This window comes from Phragmites australis, chromosome 2, assembly GCF_958298935.1.
Source record: "Phragmites australis chromosome 2, lpPhrAust1.1, whole genome shotgun sequence".
In the NCBI taxonomy this organism is placed as follows: domain Eukaryota; kingdom Viridiplantae; phylum Streptophyta; class Magnoliopsida; order Poales; family Poaceae; genus Phragmites; species Phragmites australis.
The window spans coordinates 46082263-46103607 of record NC_084922.1 but is presented as its reverse complement, the minus strand read 5'-3'; the positions used below and the strand labels follow the sequence as shown (position 1 = coordinate 46103607).

At 43.8% G+C, this 21345-nt stretch overlaps 2 protein-coding genes across 17 annotated transcripts; both read right to left on the bottom strand.

The window, feature by feature from the left end:
- Positions 1–234: 234 nt before the first annotated feature.
- Positions 235–3338, bottom strand: LOC133910180 (ammonium transporter 3 member 1-like). Its single transcript, XM_062352692.1, has 2 exons — positions 1865–3338; positions 235–871 (listed from the first exon to the last, which is right to left on the bottom strand). The coding sequence occupies exons 1-2, from the start codon at positions 2811–2813 to the stop codon at positions 354–356; spliced, it is 1467 nt and encodes a 488-aa protein (XP_062208676.1). The 5' UTR covers positions 2814–3338; the 3' UTR covers positions 235–353.
- A 2772-nt stretch (positions 3339–6110) lies between these two features.
- LOC133909264 (DNA repair protein XRCC2 homolog) lies at positions 6111–19644 on the bottom strand. 16 transcript variants are annotated; one of them, XR_009908342.1, is made up of 13 exons: positions 19328–19644; positions 18681–18828; positions 18390–18541; positions 17356–17420; positions 17080–17136; positions 16473–16607; positions 15315–15420; positions 15080–15110; positions 14889–14998; positions 9494–9616; positions 8673–8808; positions 8069–8143; positions 7554–7584 (listed from the first exon to the last, which is right to left on the bottom strand). XR_009908342.1 is itself a non-coding variant. In XM_062351615.1 (11 exons), exons 1-11 carry the CDS (start codon positions 19523–19525, stop codon positions 6480–6482), a joined length of 1137 nt encoding a protein of 378 aa, XP_062207599.1. In that variant the 5' UTR covers positions 19526–19644; the 3' UTR covers positions 6111–6479. The 16 variants fall into 16 exon arrangements, 7 of the variants coding, with proteins under 7 accessions (XP_062207599.1, XP_062207596.1, XP_062207600.1 ...); XR_009908345.1 differs by having other exon boundaries at positions 7570–7584; positions 8069–8176; XR_009908337.1 differs by lacking the exons at positions 8673–8808; positions 9494–9616 and adding an exon at positions 6568–6735 and having other exon boundaries at positions 6813–7584.
- Between the last annotated feature and the right edge of the window lie 1701 nt (positions 19645–21345).

The following is a 21345-nucleotide window of genomic DNA, read 5'->3' as shown; positions in this document are numbered from 1 at the left end:
ACTATCTTTAGTGATGGATTATTTCTCTGCCATTACTTAGTAAACCCTCGTTAATGACGGTTCTTGGTATGGTCCTAGCCTGGGCCATATATTAGTGATGGGTCGGTATTAAACTCATCACTAATAGTATATTAATGATAGTATTGAAGAGTTATCGATTTATCTACTTTAATGGTTTTTTTAGGTAGTACGTAAAAAATAAAAAATAAAAAGAACAACTCCACCCACGCGATCACCGCTCCATCAACCGAAGCATGCAGGCAGGACGGAGAATCAACCAATCCAACCACAACGTGATCAAACATTTTAAAAACCAAAACCTCACTTATTCAATTTCCCTCCAAATCCAATGATCAGACGTTCTGCGTGACGCCGCTGGGCGCCCTGTCGTGCTGCGTGTCGTTGTCGGAGTACCAGCCATGCTTGGTGGAGTCGTACTTCTCGCCGTCACCCCACAGCGCGTACGCCTCCTCGCCGTGCACCGCGTCGTCGCCGATGGCCAGCTCGTCGTCGGGCATGCGAAGCGGCACCACGAGGCGCACCACGAGGCACACCAGGCTGGTGACCACCACGTTCCAGCAGATGATGAATAGAGCGCCGCCGACCTGCTTCGCGAACTGGATGCCGCTGCCGTAGAAGGCGCCGCTGGAGTTGGTGACCGGAAGGAAGAGGGTGCACAGCGACGGCTCCGCGAAGAGCCCCGTGGTGGCGCCGCCGAGGAATCCCGCCACGGCGTGGGTGTGGAACACGCCCAGGGTGTCGTCCACCTGCTGCAGCAGCCGGGAGCGCTTGTGCACCACCATCATCGTGAACCACGGGATGCTGCCGGAGAGTATGCCCATCACGATCGCCGCCCAACCCTGGACCAGACCTGCAAGCGTCAACCGGGGACGAAAAAAAATAGTTACTACAAAGAATAATGCATGTTTAGTTTGTTCTTCTGGGATTCAATCTATGCAGAATCGTCTGTCGCAAGTGAGTGAGATGTTGATGTAATGTGATGTGTGTGCATCAAAACGTAGGTCCTGGTCAAACTGTCAAAGAACCAGTTGCTGACAAGTCGAGGACCCTACCCTTGTTGTATATGGTGATAACAGGTAGTGATCAGTCATATTTTAGACAGAAGTCTTCATAGCTTTGGAAAGAAGGAAACTGCTTTGCTAGTATTTAGTTTCCTTCTAGATTCCTAGCAGAAACATTCAGGCTTAAAGCATAGGAGTACTATACAGTAATGCACACTGACGCTAGCTACTTAGCTAGTGTGAAAACCTTTAGAAAAACTAGGTTATTTCTTGCTAGTTGCTATGAATATTCCACACGTGCAAAGGTAACTAGAGAGTTCAGCTCAGTTTCTATCTCGTTCATGGAATCTGACCCCCTTTTCAGCATGGTTTTCCAAACTTCCTCAGTTGAGGGGAACACTACAGAGCACACTCGTGCCAAAGTAACGCAGGTACTATATGTGTGCCATCTAGCAGTTGGTCAAGGCACAAAGTGTGCTGGACTAGTTCTAGCTAGACAACAGCGTTAGCCAAAGTAAGTGGACTCGTGAACTAGAGTTCTCTCGATTTATTGACGGGCCAAAAGAGCGTGGATTCAGTGCTGTGGCTGTGAAGAATCACAAGAAATGGTTTCAGCAACGTCAACCCAGTCATTCTCGGCATCTACCAATCGCACATTTCTAACCAGCTATTGTCGTACGTGACAAAATGATGTCATCGTGCCGTGCATGCTCGCCGGCGCGTTCTGGTTAACTTAATCTGCTGATCAATAAATTACAGCTATATAGGTAACGAACCATAGCGAATGACAAATATTTCGTTTGGCAGTAGTAGTGGTCGATGGTGGACTGAGTCGTGTATACCTGCGCCGGGAGTGATGCAGACGAGGCCGGTGATCATGCCCTGGACGGCGCCGATGACGGAGGGCTTCTTGAAGAAGTTGACGTCGAGGCAGGTCCAGACGAGGAGGCTGGTGGCGGCGCAGATGTTGGTGTTGAGCACGGCGATGGAGGAGTCGATGTTTGCGGTGTGGGGGTCGCCGCCGTTGAACCCGGCCCATCCCATCCATAGAATCCCGGCGCCGGTGAGCATGAGCAGGACATTGTTGGGCGGGAACCTCTCCCTGTCCTTGGTGGACCTGGGCCCGACCCAGTACGCGGCCGTGAAGCCGGCAACGCCCGAGGAGAGGTGGATGACGTAGCCGCCGGAGTAGTCGATGACGCCCCAGTGGAAGAGGAAGCCGCCGCCCCAGATGGAGAAGGCGCCGATGGTGTAAGAGAAGGTGAGCCAGAGCGGGACGAAGACCATCCACGCCTTGAAATTCATGCGGCCGAGCAGGGAGCCGGCGAGCAGGATGAGCGTGATGGCGGCGAAGACGCACTGGAAGTAGACCATGGACGCCATGGGGTAGAAGGGCGTGATCTCTGCGGTCTCGACGGAGACGCCGTTGTGGTAGTAGTGCGTGGTCGCCGGAAGCCCGGCCTGCCCGAGGAGGAAGCCCTGCCCGAGCGTGTGACCGGCCTTTCCCCAGAACGGGACCAGCTTCTCGCCGAAGGACATCTTGTAGGCCCAAGTGACCCAGCACAGCCACACGGCGGCGAACGCGTAGAGCGCCATGAACGCCGAGTTCACCGCCCACTTCTTCTTGACTATGCTGCCGTACAGGATCACCAGCCCCGGCACGCTCTGCAGCCCCACCAGCGTCGCCGCCACCATCTGCCACGCGTTGTCGCCCTTGTTCAGCCACGGTGGCACCCCCAGCCCCGGCGTGTACGCCGCCGACATGTTGAACGGCCCGTCCGGCGACGCCATCCTCGGCCACGAGCTCGGCGACGATGATCGATCAGGTAGTAGCTGGTACGTACGTACGTACTAGAGGTGGTCGCCGGAGATAATGGTGGCACTGCGCTGGTGATCGATGAGGCTGCAATGAGAGGCTCCCGGCCGGTCTTATATAGGGATCGGCTGTGCGGCTGACGCGTGTGGCAAGGGTGGGCGAGGCCAGCGAGAGCGCTGGGGAGTGGCACAAGGAGAGGAGCTAGATCCTAAGCTGCATCAATGAGTTGGGCCAGGCGGGTGAGGAGGGAAGAATCCAAGCATGGGGCTTCGGTATTGAAGGACCCTTAATCATGTAAGATTCTGGCACGAAGTGCCTCAAATCTCTCCGTTTTGTGCTCTTGCTCTTGCTCGTTTCTGGACTAGTTTAGTGAGGAGTATTAGACTAGTTTAGTGAGGAGTATTACCTTAGTAATAATGCGAGTTTTGCTTGGCTGGTTGAGGATGTCATCGGCTTGGCTGGACGTTCTTGTCGTGTGCTCCGAACTATCCATCTTCCACGAATGTAAGAGCCCGTTTGCTTGTTGGAATGGCTCAGCATGACTCGTATCTATTGAGTCCGGTTAGAAATATGTTATAAGGTTTATTTATTTGGCTATATATGACCAGTCTAGTTAAGAAAAGATTATGTTTAATTAGCCGCATAAGAATATCATAAATGGTAAAAATGCGTATACATAGAGCATTACAAAGTAATTCACCTTTTAATCAAATAACTTAGGGTTAAAAATATTTATATAAATTAGTACACCACATGATAAGAATATTAGTGATTTTTTTTTCTGATTTTCGGAATTTATTTGAGGCATAAAAAATTACTAGAAGTTATAAAAGTATGTTTTTTAAGTTTTTAATTAAATATTGGCTTAGAATTTTGTGTCAAAATAATTAAAATGGATTGCTAGTGAATTCTAGTTTACTCATAAAAATGTTTAGAATTTTTAGACTACTCTTATACTCAAATAAAATCGAGAATTAAATAAAAAATATGTACTTTTAGTGAAACGAGCGAACTGAACTGAGTAGCAGGGCGTGAGCACGAGCGAACATACTCACAGGGCGAGTCTGGCCCGATGGAAAGAAAATTAAAATCCGTTTCCTACACATACGCTTGCACAGTGAATTTGCACAGCTACAGACAAACGCGCTCGCGCGAGCAGGCAATCAACCAGACCGTCCCTACACGAGCAGAGCCAGCCCAGGCTCCATGCAGGCTACCAAGCAGCCCCATAAGAGTATAAACGTAGCAGAAATGCAGAATCCTGTAGCTGGAACGCATAGATTAACCATTAAGTGCGTACAACATTTCAGCGGCATGTCATAGATAGACACGATCGCATATGCAAATACACAACAGAGCCTACGTCTTGGAAAAAAAATCTATAAGATTTGATCTCACAGAAAAACTCTTTCTTATATATACCACATGTTTATTTCCTTTATCTCAATTGCATGTGACAGCCGTTATATTAAAAAAACAGTATAAATCAAAGTCTCATAAAAAAAATTCGATGAAGAGACTAGAATTTCTTTACTGCACCTTGCCGCTTAATATCGGGACGTTTAGAGATGGAGAGATGCAAGGTTACCGGTACATGCATGCGTCCAAAGTAGCACAAAACAGTGGTTGATCAAGAACGGTTCAGGTTCCTTGCGCATAGGCAACTCAAAAATGGTTACTAGGAATCTAGCCCAAATTGACGGATGCAACAGATCATCGAATCCGTAAGATTCCCTCAGGAGCAGAGAAAAAGCGCTCGTCCTGACCTCCCCTCTATATTTCCCTGCATTTTATGCTAATCCTCATGGGAGGACAGGATCCGGGTTACGAGGAGCAGCCATGTGAAACCTTGACTTGGAAGTCAATGTCTCGAAAGCGAAGGCCGAAGAATCGGAACAGGCGAACAAGAATGGATTATAGCAAAAGACATGAACTGCAGAAATGCGGAACCTTGTGTCTACCTCTGGCTGATGGATCCATTCGAGTTACTGGGTTCGTAATTGTTTGGGATGTCCCGTTAATGAGACAATCGTCTGAATCAGACACCTGGCTAAGACGGATCGGTAACTTGAGCGTTCAGTAATGGGTTGATTGGTTAGCCGTACAAGATTAATCTAATCTGATAAATACGTATAATCTTAAAAAAAACATATTTAGTTATCTATATATGATGTTCTATTTTGATTTAATGAATACAAATGTATGTCTATAGCTTGGACCGACTTGCATCCGTTCATGCATGTGAGCTTATTTGTTGATGTTATAAAATCATCTTTATATAAACAGTCAATCACAGTCTCAATTCTTACATCTATTTATATAGCTTCAGACTCGATCAATCAAACAAAAATTCAACTTAGCCTGTTCAAATAAATATAACTAACTAAATATTTTTTTAACAAATATAACCCTACACATCTAATTTCTACCCAACCTGTATATATATAGTCCATATATACCATCAATCACATCTGGAAAGTTGTTATAGTTATAGCAACTGCGATACTACTTTCGCTAGTATGCAAGTAATATGACGTCAGGAAGGTATCATGAAAATCTCTCTTAGTACTGTAACCGTTGGTCAGGAGCAGTGGTCACCTCTTTGATTGCACAAAAGTAGATGCCTCCAGACTCCAGGCATGACAACATAAGCCTATGGGAAAACGTATTAATGCGGATGACTAACTTGACCGGCCAAAGCAAGAAACGATTAGCATACAAAACGGTGGTGCAGACCCTTGAATTTTATTTTATTTTTTGCGAAAGGCCCTGGAAATATTATGATATCAGGTGCCCTGAAACGATCATGGGTGTCGCCAGGTGAGTTGTCTGCATATGGCTGACGAGTAGTACATAAACATATGGCATGAGACTGCGTGCCTGACGGTCTGAATCCATGGCGCGTCGCGGAGAAACGCACCTCTTCGCTGCTCCTGCTTACATATTGCGGCACTCGCAGCTTCCCGACTTCACCGATTTCATGAGACGACCGGTCACTTTCAGCAGCTAGTTGAATGGAGTAATTATAATCAGAAAGGTGTATATCCCATCCGAAACATGGGAGTTTTGCCTGATTCTTGTGGGAGTTCTACTATCACACACTTAGGTGGTGTTTGGTTCAGAAATCTAAACGCAAGTGTGAACGTAATCGGAATACACTGGTAATAAAAACCGAATGGGTGAAACCACATCTTATTTGATTCAACTGGGGAATGGAATGATAATCCATTATAATATTATGTTGGATTCATCAGTATCATCTATTAAGAAACACGCAACAAAAATTTCTGCACAAGAACCATATTGACCAATTTAATCAAAAATCAAGACGAACACAGACTAATTAACTCGCATGAAAAAAATCAGAGATCTAGAATAATCGAATTCACAAACCAAATCAACTAATTGCTTATCTCAATTGACATTGCTGTCAAAGAACCACCATCTATGAACACTCACACTCCACTTCCCAAGCTCCTCCACCACGGTTCCATCTGGCTCCTCCCGCCGCGGCCATAGGACAGGACAAGCTATGGCCGATGCACCTTGCCATCGTTGCGTTCCTCCGCGTACGCACTTGACGTCGATGTCGCCGCACGGCTTTCTTCTCACACCCCAACAGATGTGTGTGTACCGCACGGTCATTGAAGGCGGGGAGCTCGCCTCCAACAAGGCCACCACCATGGCGGATCAGTTCGAGCCTGCCATCTGAAACTCATTTTCAGATGTGGTGGGAAGGCAAGTTGAGGTGAGGCGAGTGGAGAAAGACACTTGATGGAGGCGACAAACGCGACAAGGAGGAGTTACACATATCGTTAACAGATTACGCTGGAATAGGAAGGGTATCAAGCTTCCACAGACCCGTATTCGATTACACGATAATAGATTACTACCTGCCTAAAACAAATAGGATATAAAGGATTCAATTAACGCTGTGAGCTGATTACGTTACAAAAGCTCGAACCAAACTCTACCTTAGATGTCTGCAAGGTCGCACGAGATGGAGTTTTGGATGTAGTCCTGCACGATGATTCTGTGACCTCCAGTCACTTCGAAAGTTGCAGGCTTACAGCACAAATGAATCTATCTTCTGCTTTGGGCTTCGCGAGATCAAAAGGTTCAGCAAATATCGACTCCGCCACTTAAAAGCTAAGTTCACACGTTGGGTCACAAGCTGATAGAAACACTATGTCAGCTCTTATGTGAAGCCTACTCTGCTTTACCCATATTGTGATCCATCAGGTGACCGGATGCACTGGGGCCGTGGATCGGCACATAACGCCAGGACGCCAACGAAAGAAATCTGTACATGAACAGATCAAACACTTATTTGCAGCGTTAGAGTGGTTTCATTCCAGGCACGTAAACATCACCAAGCTTATAATAAGTCAAAAAAATATCTTAATTCTTAACTCGACCACTTGCGCATATAACTGCCAAAAATAGAAATCATTTGTTAAAGTATGGGACTCCCCCTAGTCAATTGGAAGGCCGGCAGAAATTGACCATTGCCATTAGCGGCTTCCATTTCACCTTAAACGATGATGTTACAATTTGAATTAACTGTTAAATCGGTTGATATGCTGATTGACAAGCAACAATCAATAAAAGATGGGGGGGAAACACAGTGCTAGAGTGGCAAAGAAAATAACTTCAAGGATAAGTACAGTAACTTTGTGAGCGCCAAAACGTGGCACGTCTCTTCCTAGAAAAAGGAGCATGAAACACTAGCTGGAACATAAGAATCTGCAAGGACATTGACAAAAATCGAGTACAATCAATATAACAGTTATAAACTAAAGTAGAAACTCACAGCACATGACAAATTATTATCTAGGAAAGATGCAAAGATTCACAGCATAAAGCAAGATGTTGCAACAACAAAGTTTCGCATAGAAAGTGACGTGGAGAATAAGACAATGAACTAGTATTAAAAAAACACATTAGATAATCATAGTCTAGACCTAGAACCAAAATTTGGTGAATGTTTCCACAGCAACCAACCAATCAGCTTGCCTTGAATAAATAGACATGCTGAACGATTAACTGTTTATGTTCTATCCAAATGAGATTCCAAAACCCTTCAGGCCTCATATGAAAGGCCTTCTCATTTCTGGCGGTGAGATGAGTCCCAACATTCATTAATGCATAAAATCACTATGGACAGAGAAGCAACTTGTTTACACCTTTTTGCAATGATACTGACCTAATTTTGTGAAGAAGGTAATACCTGACACTTTGGTGCCTCTGCAGCCTTATGCCTTATAATTCTCCTCCTCATCTGGTTCAGAAGCCAGTGTACTTCCTAATGATTTGCACAAATAGAAATGTCATGCACCTGAAACAAACGGACACTTAAACTTGCATGACATCACTACAAAGCAGCCAATAGTCCTGACAAATGTTTCTATAAAGAAAATGGCTTGCTTTCCCAGGAACAATATAGATTATAATGACAGGTCCCACTATGTAACACCAAACACCAAAGACAAGAAAAAAGGTTAAACCATCATCAACAACAACAACATAGCCAGTTCCAAGCCCGGGTTGAGGAGGGTTGTGACAGGCTTGGCAAGCCAACGTAAAAAACCCAGCCACTTTTATAGAGATGAAACCCAAAAGAAAAAAGATTAAACCATCATTGTACTTCATTGTCATGTTAATGTTTTTATAAATGTGACATTCTACTATTCCAAATTTTGCAACAATGATGCTATGTGAGTTTATGTTTGGGCTTTAGCATCATATTTAGCTATTGCAGCAAGCTAACGATCAAGCCATGGCAATTGCACATTTAGTGAGAGGAAACAAAAAAAATCAAAATAACGTCACACCTGCATATTAACAAATGGAAACGTGGGGCTGGTGAGCCAAGTTGGTTCCTCAAGCCAGCCCCTAGGCTGCCGATCCTGGGTTCGAGCCCCGGCGGTAGCCCCCGAGGCACCCTCAGTTTCTGAGGGCGTGACGCCTCTTTGTGAAAAAAAATATATTAACAAATGGAAACAAACATATTGATACAACTGGAAGTAAATTCATAATTTGTTCCTTGTTAAATGGTCTTCAAGTATCATGATAACATGAAATCGCGTTCCATGATTAAGAGCACACAGTTTATAAACGTGCTAAGCTGATATGCAAGACCTGCAAGCCTTTCTGAATAACTTTAGCCTAAGATATGTTTGCTTCATTAGGATTGATTGCTAGAACTCCTCTGAAGAATACAACCAAACAACAACAGCCACTTCCATTCTGAAGTCTAAGTTACAAAAATGAACGGAAAGAAAATCTCTACCAGAGACAGAATGAACTTTAGCGAGCACAAGGAAAATTCTGCTACTTCATTTGAATTATTAAAACCTTCAAAATAGTTATATACAAGAACACCGAAAGGTAGGCACAAAAAGATGAACAATTTGAAAGTGCCAAGTGGGCCACAAAGGGCCAAAATTAGAAACTAGAACACAATACATCAGTAGAGGTTACTCAGGTCCGCTATAAAGAATTTTACATGTGAATTCTTTGCCAGTGGTTGGTATTACTGGAGAAACTATAAAATTATATGTCCCTTCTACAAAAGCAGGCATTTGCTCTCAGCACTCACCTAAGGGTTGTGCGTGTGCGATACAATACCAGAGGACCAAGATAGATATATTACCATAGAAACTCCTGCGGGCGTGCATACTATTTTTACAGACCACAACAATTCAGTCAGGAGGTTGGTCGTGTTCATCAGCAGAAAGCCAGAGTCGTATATTCACTGTATAAGGACAACACCATCCTGATCATCGAAAAAGAATAATCTCGGTTAAAACTGTTAGATACATATATTGTTCTATGTAATATCCCCAGACTATAATGGATTTTTTTGCATATTATCACTTGTACATATGTATATATACCGGCCTAAGGCCTCCAGGGAATACAAGTTGCTATTCCTAACATGGTATTAAAGCTATGGTTCTTTTAGACGCCGCAACTCGTCTAGATCCCTCTCCACGTCGTCGGTCTCCAAGCCATCGACTCCCCGTAGCCCTCCGCGCACAGCGGTTCTCCCTCATGCTGCTCCTCCCCCCGCCACACCACGGGCTCCGCCCGGCCGCGCCCTCCTGCGCGTCGCTCGACCAGCCACTGGCCTGACGGAATCCACCCCGCACTCCTCTGCCCACCGGTATGCGACCTCCCGCCGATGTTCCCAAACCAGCGCCTCCCGTTGCCCGCCCGCCCAGCCACCTTGACCTCCGCGTCACCGGCTGCCCTCATGCGCGTCGCTTGGTTGCTCGTTGCACGCCCGGCTCGATCGGACCGCTGGACACCCACTGGGCGCCCGCCTGTCTCAATCGGACCTCTCGGCTCGGCCACCTGCAGAGTCACAAGGCTTATAGTCCCGCTGACTTGTAGATAAGCTGCAAAAAAAAAAGCAGCATCTACCGCTTTCTTTACGCTCTCGCAGTTGCTCGCCGCTACCTTTGCGCTCTCACCGTCGACCACTTCTCCTTTGCGCTCTCATCGTCGACCGCTGCTTCTCCTTTGCGCTCTCACCATCGACCGTCGCTTCTCCTTTGCACTCTCCCTGTCGTTCGTCACCTCTTCAGGATGTTGTCAAGCACTGTTTCGATTCCTTGGTGCTCGGTGATCTTTGATGGTGCCAACTACCGAGACTTCGTGCAGCATATGAGTGTTCACATGCGCGGCCTTCGTATTTGGGGTATTCTCTGTAGCAACATTCATATCCGCCTTCCCTGGAGCTTCCGAAAAAGCTCATGCAGCCGACTGTTGGCAAAGGAGATAAAGCGGCTATTGACATCGCCACAGCTACTTATGAGAAGGTCGTCTCCGCCTATCAGGAAGCTTTGGAGATGTACTGTGATCGGTTGTCTGACTGTGCTCAGTAGATGGAAGATGATGCTCGTGCAACATTTATCCTGATTGCTAGTGTGGAGCACAAATTTTCTTCTGAAATTGTTAGATTCTCTACTGCCTTTCAAATGTAGACTCATCTTTGTTAGACCTATGAGCCATTCGGAGATGCACTTTATATGTCTGTTATTCACCAGGAACAGTCTCTTCGGTAGGGTGATGCCACAATTGATGTGTTATATGCTCAGATGTTGGATGTGTGGTGACAGTTGTACTCTCTTCGTGTTGCCGGTTGACACTCCTGTCAGTGCTACTTGGATTTGCGTGTTGAGTGTGACTTTCGACGTCTCTACGAGTTCCCGACTCGCCTTCGTTCGGAGTTCGAGCGACGTCAAGCTCAACTACTTGCTCGACATCCTCGTGCCACGCTTGTGGAGGCTCTTACGGAGCTGCGCTCGAAGAAGACTCCTCTGCATGGTTCTGAACTACTGCCACTTCCTTCAGTGTTGGCTGCTCGTCCGCCTGCAACGCCTCCGTCTTCGACTACACCATTGTCTGCTCCTCGTGCAACTCCTTCGCCACCTACGGCCTCTTCAGGTGGTGGTGGTCTCCCTCGCTACACCTACTACAGCAAGGAAGACCATGTTGAGGCGAATTGCTACTGGAAGAAGCATCTTCGATGTTCCTCTGGTGCTTCTACCTCGGCTACGTCTTCGACTAACACTCAGCAGGAGATTGTGACGTTGCTTCGTCGTCTGGTTGCTACCTCTGGCTCTGCACTGGCAAGTTCTGCTACTCTCTCTTGTCACTAAGAGACCACCTTCTACGCAGCCAGGCACTTCTCCTTAGATTCTTGACTCAGGAGCATCCTTTCATATGACTTCTGATTCTTCCAGTCTGTCTTCGCTTCATCCTCTTATTTCTCCTCTTCATATCGTTACTGTTGAACGTACTTCTCTTTTTGTTGCTGGTCAGGGCACTCTTAGCATCTCTTCTTTTAACGTTCCTTCGTTGCTCATGTTCCCCAACTCACCATACAGCTCATGTTAGTTGGTCAGCTTACTGACCATGGTTATCGTGTTATCCTAGATTATAACTCTTGTTGTGTTCAGGATCATCGCACGGGTGCTCTGGTTGGTATTGACCCTTGGCACCATGATTCTCAACGACTGTAGGAGCTTGACTGGCTTCATCTTCCTTCCGCTGTCGTCACAGATCTCTCTGCTTCCTCGACTATTGGCACCTTCCAACAGTGGCATCATCGTCTAGGTTATGTTTGTGGGTTGCGTCTGTCTTCATTAGTTCATCGTTGTCTTTTAGGGTCTGTCTAAGGAGATGTGTCCTTAGATTGTCAAGGTTGTAAGCTTGGTAGGTAGATTCAGCTTCCTTATCCTCATAGTTAGTGTCTCAACGTCCTTTTGATACTGTTTACTCAGATGTATGGGCCCCGACTCCCTTCGTTTCAAAAGGGGGTCATAAATACTATATTATCTTTATAGATGATTTCACTCGCCACACTTGAATTTATTTCATGTCTTCCCATAGTGAGTGTTATCTATATATAAACACTTTGCCACTATGATTCACCCTCAATTTGGCACTCCTATTTGTGTTTTTTTTTGCGCTAATTCTATTGACGAATTTCTTTCTGGCTATCTTCGTTCCTTTCTTGCTGAACAAGGTACGTTATCTTAGTTCTCCTGCCCTGAAGCTCATACTCAGAATGATATTGCTGAGCGTAAATATCGTCATCTCCTTAAGACTGCTTGTGCGCTTATGCTTGCCTCTTCTGTTCCACCTCATTTTTGGACTGAGGCGGTCTCTATTGCCACGTGTTTGATCAATATCTAACCCTCCTTTGCCCTTAAGGGTGAGATTCCTTTTGAGCGTATACGTGGACGCCTTCCTGGCTACTCATCTCGTCGTCTTTTTTATTATGTTTGTTACGTTCTTCTTGCCCCTCGTGAACGTACCAAACTGACAACTCAATCTGTTGAGTGTCTTTCTTGGCTACAGTGCTGAACATAAGGGTTATAGATGTTGGGACCTTGTTGCTTACCGGATGTGTATTTCTCGGGATATTACTTTTGATTAGTCTCATCCCTTTTATCCTCTCGTATCCCTCCCTCTACTTCTTCAGCTTCCTTGGTCGAGTCACTGTCTTTTCTCATTTTTCCCGCTAAACCCATCATGGTTTCCTCTTCTCTTCACCGGGCAACATTGGTGCCTCCTCCTATTGTGCCTTCTTTGGTGTCTTCCACGCCTTTAGCCTTCACCTCACATGCTTCTCCCACTTCTGGTCTTGTTAAGCCTTTTCCTTTCCACTATACTCGTTATTCTTGTGCTACCTCTCATTCTATTGTGCCGCTTTCTGATGAGTCTTCTTCTGGTGATTCAGCTCCTTCTTCCTCTCCTCGCTACTCTCTTCATGGTCGTCATTCGATTCGTCCTCCTGATCGATTTGGCTTTGTTTGTGCTATTCCTGCTGAGTCGTTTTCTTACCGTGATATTGTTGCTCATCAGGAATGGCAGCATGCGATGTCAGAGGAACTTGCTGCTCTTCAGTGCACCGACACGTGGGATCTTATTCCTCTTCCTGCACATGTTCGTCCTATCACATGCAAGTGGGTCTATAAGGTTAAGACTCGCTCTGATGATTCTCTTGAGAGTTATAAGATTCGCAACAGGAGCATGGTCGCAACTATGATGATACTTTTGCTCCCATGGTCCACATGACCACAGTGCGCACTCTTCTTGCTGTTGCATCTGTGCGTCACTAGTCTATCTTCTAGCTTGATGTCAAGAATGCCTTTCTTAACGGTGAGTTGCGTGAGGTATACATGCACCCACCGTCAGGGTATTCTGTTCCTAAGGGCATGGTTTGTCGTCTCCGACGCTCTCTATGGCCTTAAATAAGCCGCTCGGGCTTGGTTTAAGCGTTTTTCTTCTGTGATCATTGCTGCTGGTTTCTCTGTTGGTGCTCATGATCCTACACTCTTTGTTCACACTTCCTCTAGTGGTCAGACTCTTCTTCTCTTGTATGTTGATGACATGATTATTATAGAAAATGATTCTGAGTATATTGCCTTTGTGAAGGCTCGTCTCAATGAGCAATTTCTTATATCTGATATTGGTCCTCTTTGCTACTTTCTTGGGATTGAGATTTCTTCTATTTCTGAGGGCTTATTTCTGTCCCAAAAAAAGTATATTCAGGATCTTCATTGTGCTTCTCCCACTGATGAGTGCACTGTTGAGACTCCCATGGAGCTTAATCTTCAGCTTCAGTCCACTGATGGTGAGCCTCTTGTTGATCTCACTCGCTATTGTCATCTAGTTGGGAGCCTTGTTAACCTTGGTGTCACTCATCCTGACATTTCTCATGCAGTGCACTCCCACTCAACTCCACTATAGTCATCTTCTACGTGTTTTGCATTATCTTCATGGGAGTATATCTCATCATCTCTTTTTTCCACGCTCTAGCTTTTTACAGCTATGTGCTTATTCTGATGCTACTTGAGTTAGTGATCCTTCCGATCGTCGATCTATTTTTGTCTACTATGTTTTTCTTGGTGGTTATCTCATTGCTTGGAAGATTAAAAAGCAAACTGTAGTTTCTTGTTCTAGTGTAGAGGCTGAGTTGTGCGCTATGGCATTGTTGACAGCAGAACTCAGTTGGTTACGGTGGTTACGTGAGGATTTTGGTGTTTCTTCTCCTACACCTACTCCTCTTTACTCAGACAGTACATGTGATAGCAGTATTGCTCGGGATCCGGTGAAGCATGAGCTCACCAAGCATATTGGTGTTGATGTTTCTTACACGCGGACACAGATACAGGATGAGGTGATTGCTCTTCAGTATGTTCCTTTCGAGCTTTAGTTGGCTGATTTCTTCACAAAGACACAGAGTACAACTCAGCACAGATTTTATCTCTCCAAACTCAGTGTGGTAGATCCCCAATGAGTTTGAAGTGTTAGATGCATATATTGCTCTGTGTGATATCCCCAGACTAAAGGGTTTCTTACGTATTGTCACTTGTACATATGTATGTATGCTGGCCTAGGGCCTCCATGGAATACAAATTGATATTCCTAACAAAAACAAATATGGTACCAGTCAAAAAAGTTTAAACTATATTGGTAAAATTGTTAGGGAAAACTAGTGACCAAAAGGAACATGACTAGCAAAAACTTACATCCCTGATACAAAACTTCTCCTTTGTTTTGAGGGAAGGTTGCACCCACTCAGAAGTATGCGTAGAAAGCACATCATTTTCCTGCACAGAGGAAAGTTCTGCTTCTTCCACTGTAAAATAAAATCAACAAGTTTCCAATGACCAAGAAAGTAATTTATGAATCATATATAATAGCATTTATCAGCCCATACCTTGCAGCTTTATCCTGTGTGTAACAAATGACTGCAAGAACATAAATTCAGAGAAATGTTTCATTGTTATGCAGTTATGATAATTCAGATATCAGAAAAGGAAGATTGACACTGTATACATGAATACACATCAACAAAATGAAAGTAACTGAAGCTAATGTTCAATCTTCAATTTATCACAGAATAAGTCCAACCAGGTCAACCACCATTTTAGCAAGGAAAATATAGCACAGACCTGCCATATTGATGGCATATAATCCCGACAAGACAGATTTCTTTGTTCCTCCTGCCTTGAATATCTCAGAACTGTTGAATCCTCTAGCATGTACTTCGAAGAAACCCTAAATACCATAAAAACATCAAACCTTTCTCAGCTTTCGATCTTAGTCATACGGAACGTAAAAACAGCAGCATCATGAGCACAAAAGTACGGTATCTGCAATGTAGGGCCAATTTCAAACAGCGCAAGGTAGTCTCAAGCAGCAAACTTTGAACAGAGGTGAGAACCACATGAAATGAAATATGACGATTGAAACACTGGTAGCGGACGGAACAGAGCTTTAGTATTTTTTTCTACCAAATAAAGAGTTTTAGTATGTCTCGATGTCTTTGCAACAATGTGTGTGCCCAGATAGCACTTGAAAGAAAAAAGAAGAAAATTACATATCTCAAGAATAATAGGGAAAACTCAAGTCATAAAGCATTAGATAAGTAGTTGCAACTTCAGATTCTTAACAGTCCGTCATAATTCATCAGACCACGCAAGTAAAACGGTAAAATAAAGATAGAAAAAGACTATGCTAGCTAATCACTGATTTCCAGGAGGACGATGCACAAGTTAGCTCAGAGACAGTCAGACAACTTTCGGATGGGGTGGCCAAATTATATATTTTGAGGAAAGAAACAGTAAAATTTCCTGGTGGCGAATATTTTATTCAAATGTTCAAGAGTGATTTGAAACTGATTGATTAATGATACACTAGAATTTTGTAGATCAGTTTTTAAAAATTGCAATATTCCATTTCAAAAGGAAGAAATTGCATTATAATTCACCATGTTATATTCATGCAAAGTAGCTCTATGATTTTAATTTTTATTAGTGAACCAAAGTATCGCAGCTTGCTAAATTCCAAGGTTTGAACACTAAAGGTATGCTGAAATAAGAAAATATAATCTTTGTGTTTAATAATCTCAAGCTTACTAAGAGATTAAATTGTCCGCATGATAATATACTGTGTTTGAACTGAAAACATATTTGCATTAATTAGATAACAAATAGTCAGAAAGATTGAAGCTGATAATACAGTTATAACAGCCTACATTTACATGGCAGCAGCCGCAAATTTGCAAAGTGAAATTGTAAAGTGAATAGTAAGGTTAGATTACTGAGTACCTGTTGAAGTCATTTGCTGCTGTAGTTCCTTCCCCATAAATAGGTGACTTTGTGACTAACACTAATGCAGGTTGAAGTTGCAAAACCTTGTGAATCTCTTGGACAACAGTTTCAGTAATACTTTGCAGTGATTTCCTGCATGGATAGTTGTAATTGGCCCAGAAGCACTGAGATGCAAGTAAAGTTGCAACATAGGCATTTAGCTAAAAAGGGAACTGAGAAACTGAACTGTTTGAGTTAAATATAGAACTTGGCGCCTTCGCTGCCTTGTTAGCATGTCTATAACATGCTGTAACTGTCACAAATTGTATTTTACATGAAAGACAGTATGGGGGGTAACTAAATTTCCTTGCCATACCACCCTTTTTTTTGGAAAAAAGTGCCATCCTACTCATATATGCGAGAAAGTTCCTCAGAACAAAGTTGAGAACTTGAGATAAAACCTTCTTTTGAATAGCCACATGTCTACAATGACTTCATCATAATTGATGAGATAACCATACAAAACAAGTATGCTAAATCAATTGTTGCAGTATAGACTCGCATATGGCAAAATCAGGTGGCTATGATAAGTATTGGTACTGCATATAGTGTTTCTTGAAATCACCCTTTATTCTCTCGGACAGGTTGAGAATCACGATCTATCCAGTAGAACGCACCAATGCTGTAAAAAGGGAAATTGTTAAACAAATGGTTAGCCATCGTTATGGAAATGAAAATGCAGAAAAGAAGCAAGCTATATGCTTCAGTAAAAATAGTAAAATTAACAAATATCACTTGTTATTTTTTATGCAATAGCAATAACTTTAATAGGACCAGGTAAAACAAAAGAGCGACAAGTATAAGCCAAAATTAAATTCGCAACAAACCTGCAACGGAATACCTGTCTATCATAAGAAAATATATACCGGCACCAAGAACTTCACTCCTTAATTGAGACTGTACAGACTGTAAAGTAAACAAAACCACAGAAATAAGGAAATTACTTGAATTTTACAGATGAAGATATAGTTTAGCTGAGCATGGTATAAAACTGTTGCAATAAACAAGCAGAGGAGCTTCTCTTTATTCATAACTAATTCTTCGGACTGCACCGCCTAATTCTCTCTCTGGTTTTTTGATAATACACCCTCCAGTTCATAATAGATGTTATTTAAGAACTTAGTGCTGGTCTGCAAATAGATGTCAGGTTTCATATTCCACCAAATGCCCCTATTAATTACTTGTTGGTAGTGGTGATGAGAGAAACCAAAAGGGGCAAACAGTATTGAATACTACAGTATTTACTCCTTCCTTGTACCGTGTGCATGAAGCTAAAATGACAAGTAATTCAGACTGGAGGGGAAATTTTATCTTATTTCTGGAACCTTAAGCTTGGAGTCCTAATAAGATGATCCTGCATATGGTGGTGCGCATGAACTCAGTTATAGCAATCATGTTCTACATGATGCTTCTGATATACCATATATAGGACCTAGTAACATCTAATTTTGTTGGACAAGACTAACGAAAAAAATCCTCGTGGATAATTTCAGAAGTGTGCGGCTAAATGCCTAAAATGTGTTGTTCTTGGTTGTCAGCACATGTCACCTCCTCAGCAGACACTTGAAGCAATACAAAGGTACCACAAAAGTCAAAACGAGACGAAACTTACATGTATGGCTAATGGAAATAAGCAACTCTACATTCTTGTCTTGCTAACCATATATTTCAAGCTCACTAACTATGAACCATAAATAATCTAACCAATTCTGTCCAGTGGTACTACAGGTCAGCAGTAAGTAATTTAAGATAGTCCTGTTTTTACAAGTTTCTGTATTTTTCTACATCAGCTAAAGCAAGTAAGGAATGATACACATATGAGCATGCCAACAGGGTAGTGATTTGCTGAGATATAGGCCAACCCATAGAACTTGCCTTCAAAGCAGCTATAAATTCGGGACTGCTGTAACAACGGACATACAAGAAACGCTGCATGCAATCAGAAAACAGTGTGCTTTCAAAAGAACAATGAAATTTGTCTGTGCTGCTATCCTTTCCAGGTTCTCCATTTCTTGGACATGCTGAACCTGTCAAATGTAAGAGGGGCTCCATGAAGGGTATGCAGTGCAGATTGATGAAATTAGAAAGCTTATAAAAGATTTAAATAGAACCCAGGTTCTTGGATATGCAGCACAACGCAAAATCGAGTATGCAAGTTGAACTTACTGCAACCCTCCGCAATGCGATTCCTCAGAATTTGAGCCAGCCGCAGCACATCAAATCGGCAATCCAGGTCCAAATACATTACTGCTTTCCCCAACCCTCCAAAGTAGATGCCCTCCCACTCCTTCGGTAGTATGCACTGCGCTGCAGCCTAAGATACCAAACACAAGCAGAGATAGCTTTTTTAGTTTTTTTAGAGCAGGGATTGGCTTTTTACTAGAAAATCACTCCCAGTCTTTTATATAATTTCATTTAAATTTAAAATGTCCTCTCGGAAAAAAATAAAGTCAAAATGCTTTGAGATTTTCCCGTTTGCAGCATGAAGCATTGCAAGTGTGCTAATCTTAAGATGATAAAAAATCTATTTCCCTTTAGAAAATATATCCTATGTTTCAGCATCAGCAATGCCAGAAATTATTGTACCCTATCAAAGATTGCCCAAATCCCTAAAAGACGTGCAGAAATTGCACTCTGAATTATACGTGCGTACAGCCCCTATGTTTCTCTAATTTCATAACAATACTCTTGCCGAGTAAACCTTGCGGTAAACTAATATAGACACATCCAGTTCATGATAATACTGCCACTCCGTGGCGCCATTTGCAAAATTCCTTGGAGGAGAAGGACATGAGCGTTGGGGTTTCGCTTACCATGAGGAGGAGGTGGGACTTGCCGGAGTTAGACGGGCCAGCGATCTCGACGACGTTGCCCGGGCGGAGCGGCGCGCGGTGAAGCGGCGGCGGCAGGATGATGGGGGGCCGCGTGGAGAGGGAGCGAGAGAGGAAGGCTCCCGCCGTCTCGTCGACGGCTAGCCACGCTCGGGGGTCTACTCCCGCCCCTACGGCCATGGCTAGGGTTCTGGAGCTCTCGTCGCCTTGTTTTCGGCTGAATTTTCCAAGTTTTTCTTGGCGCTCGGTCCGATCGTGTTCGGCGCCTGTGGGTATGTGTTTTTTCTGTTTGCGCGCGCGGCGCGATGGGCTAGCGAGTGAGCCAGTGACTACAGTGATAAATACCCTCTAAACCCTAAACACTATAGTCACATACAAATAATATAATAGATAATTTATTATATAAGTTATTTATAAATAGTCTATACGATACCTAATTATTAAATGATATATGAAAAATTAATACCATAGATAACAAATAGCATTCAAATAATGGGAAAATATTATCTATACGAGCATTGCTCTTATCACAATATCATTTTATCTTTTATTTCTCTTTTCTCCACTTATGAAAAATCTTAGTTATCATTTCTTTTAAACGGTTGATATCACCCATTGTAAATGCCCTTACAGAGCAGTGAACATGGATCTACACATAAGATGGGCAAACCACGGCATGTACAAAAATGTATTTCCAAGTTTTTCTATTCCTATTTTTTCTCTTTAAAAAATGTACCTTTTCTAGGTTAAAAATGGGTTTACATGAACAAACTACACATTAGTCCAATCTAAACCAAACATCTTAGCACGACTCTATATTTCGTTGTATCTATATCCCTATATAATACACGAGTTTTAACAGAACTGAACAATCTACATCCTATATTAAGGAAAATTTGTCATCATACCACACCCTCTCTCCTACTTTGCCAAAATACCATTGAACTGTCTTAATGATATGTAGGACCTGACTCCACATGTCATAGACATACCAGTGTTATTTTAGAAAGATGCAAATCTTCGTAATGGTATGAGGACAATTTCCCCTTATAATAAACACAATCAAACAGTCCTCTATTAAAGATTCTCCCTAACAGCTGATGTCACATTTCTTACTCGCATCTAATTTGAAAACCGCACGATGCTTCTTACATTAATACTTTCAATCGTTCCTCTCCCGACTTCCCTGCACTCCTCCAGTAATTCCCGATTCCATCCAAACCACATCGCTCACTCGCTCCATCATCATGATCGTACCCTTCTCCGTTCATTGCACCCTCACCAACGGCGCCTCCTACACTCACCACACCCTTGAGCAGGAGGTGCAGTCGGGGTTCGAGCTGTAGGCGACAGCGTTGCTTGCCAACATCATTGCCGCCAGCGTCACGCGCCACGTGGCCATCGTCTTCCCCGAAGCCTAAGCTCTTACAACACCATCAGGCAGGCTTCAAAGACGCATCGGGACGACGGTAGGTCACGCGACGGCGAATCGGATGTGCAGGGCAGCAAAGATGGCTAGTGGGAGGAGAGATCTTGCCTCTTCCGTTGCGGACACCACGCGACCAGTGCCGCAAGCATGGGCATGATTGGTTTGGGCGAGGCACCGAGTTTGTGGGCTCAGATGCCGTCGCATCGCACGAGTTGAGCGGGGTGGTGGTCGTTCGATGACGGGGGCGGGGAGGACGAGGGGGTCAGGGAGGCCAAAAATGGAGGGCAAATTAGCAACGGCAATAGGGCGTCGTTCTTCTCAGGGATGGACAGGCTCGACGCAAGGCTTGACAAGGTCAGCAAGCGGCGTGTTGCCATTGCGCAGGTGAGGGTTGTTGTCGGTCTTTTGCTCATTGAGGGTTTGGATTTGTTTAGGGTTGTATATTGGATCGATAGGTTTGGTATGGGTTGGGTTTCTATGTGGTTGTCGTATGCAGATGATTGTAGTATCATAGAGATTGCAAAAGCATGTGAGGGTTTCTGCTTCGGTTATTTTGATTTTCTTGTAGCTT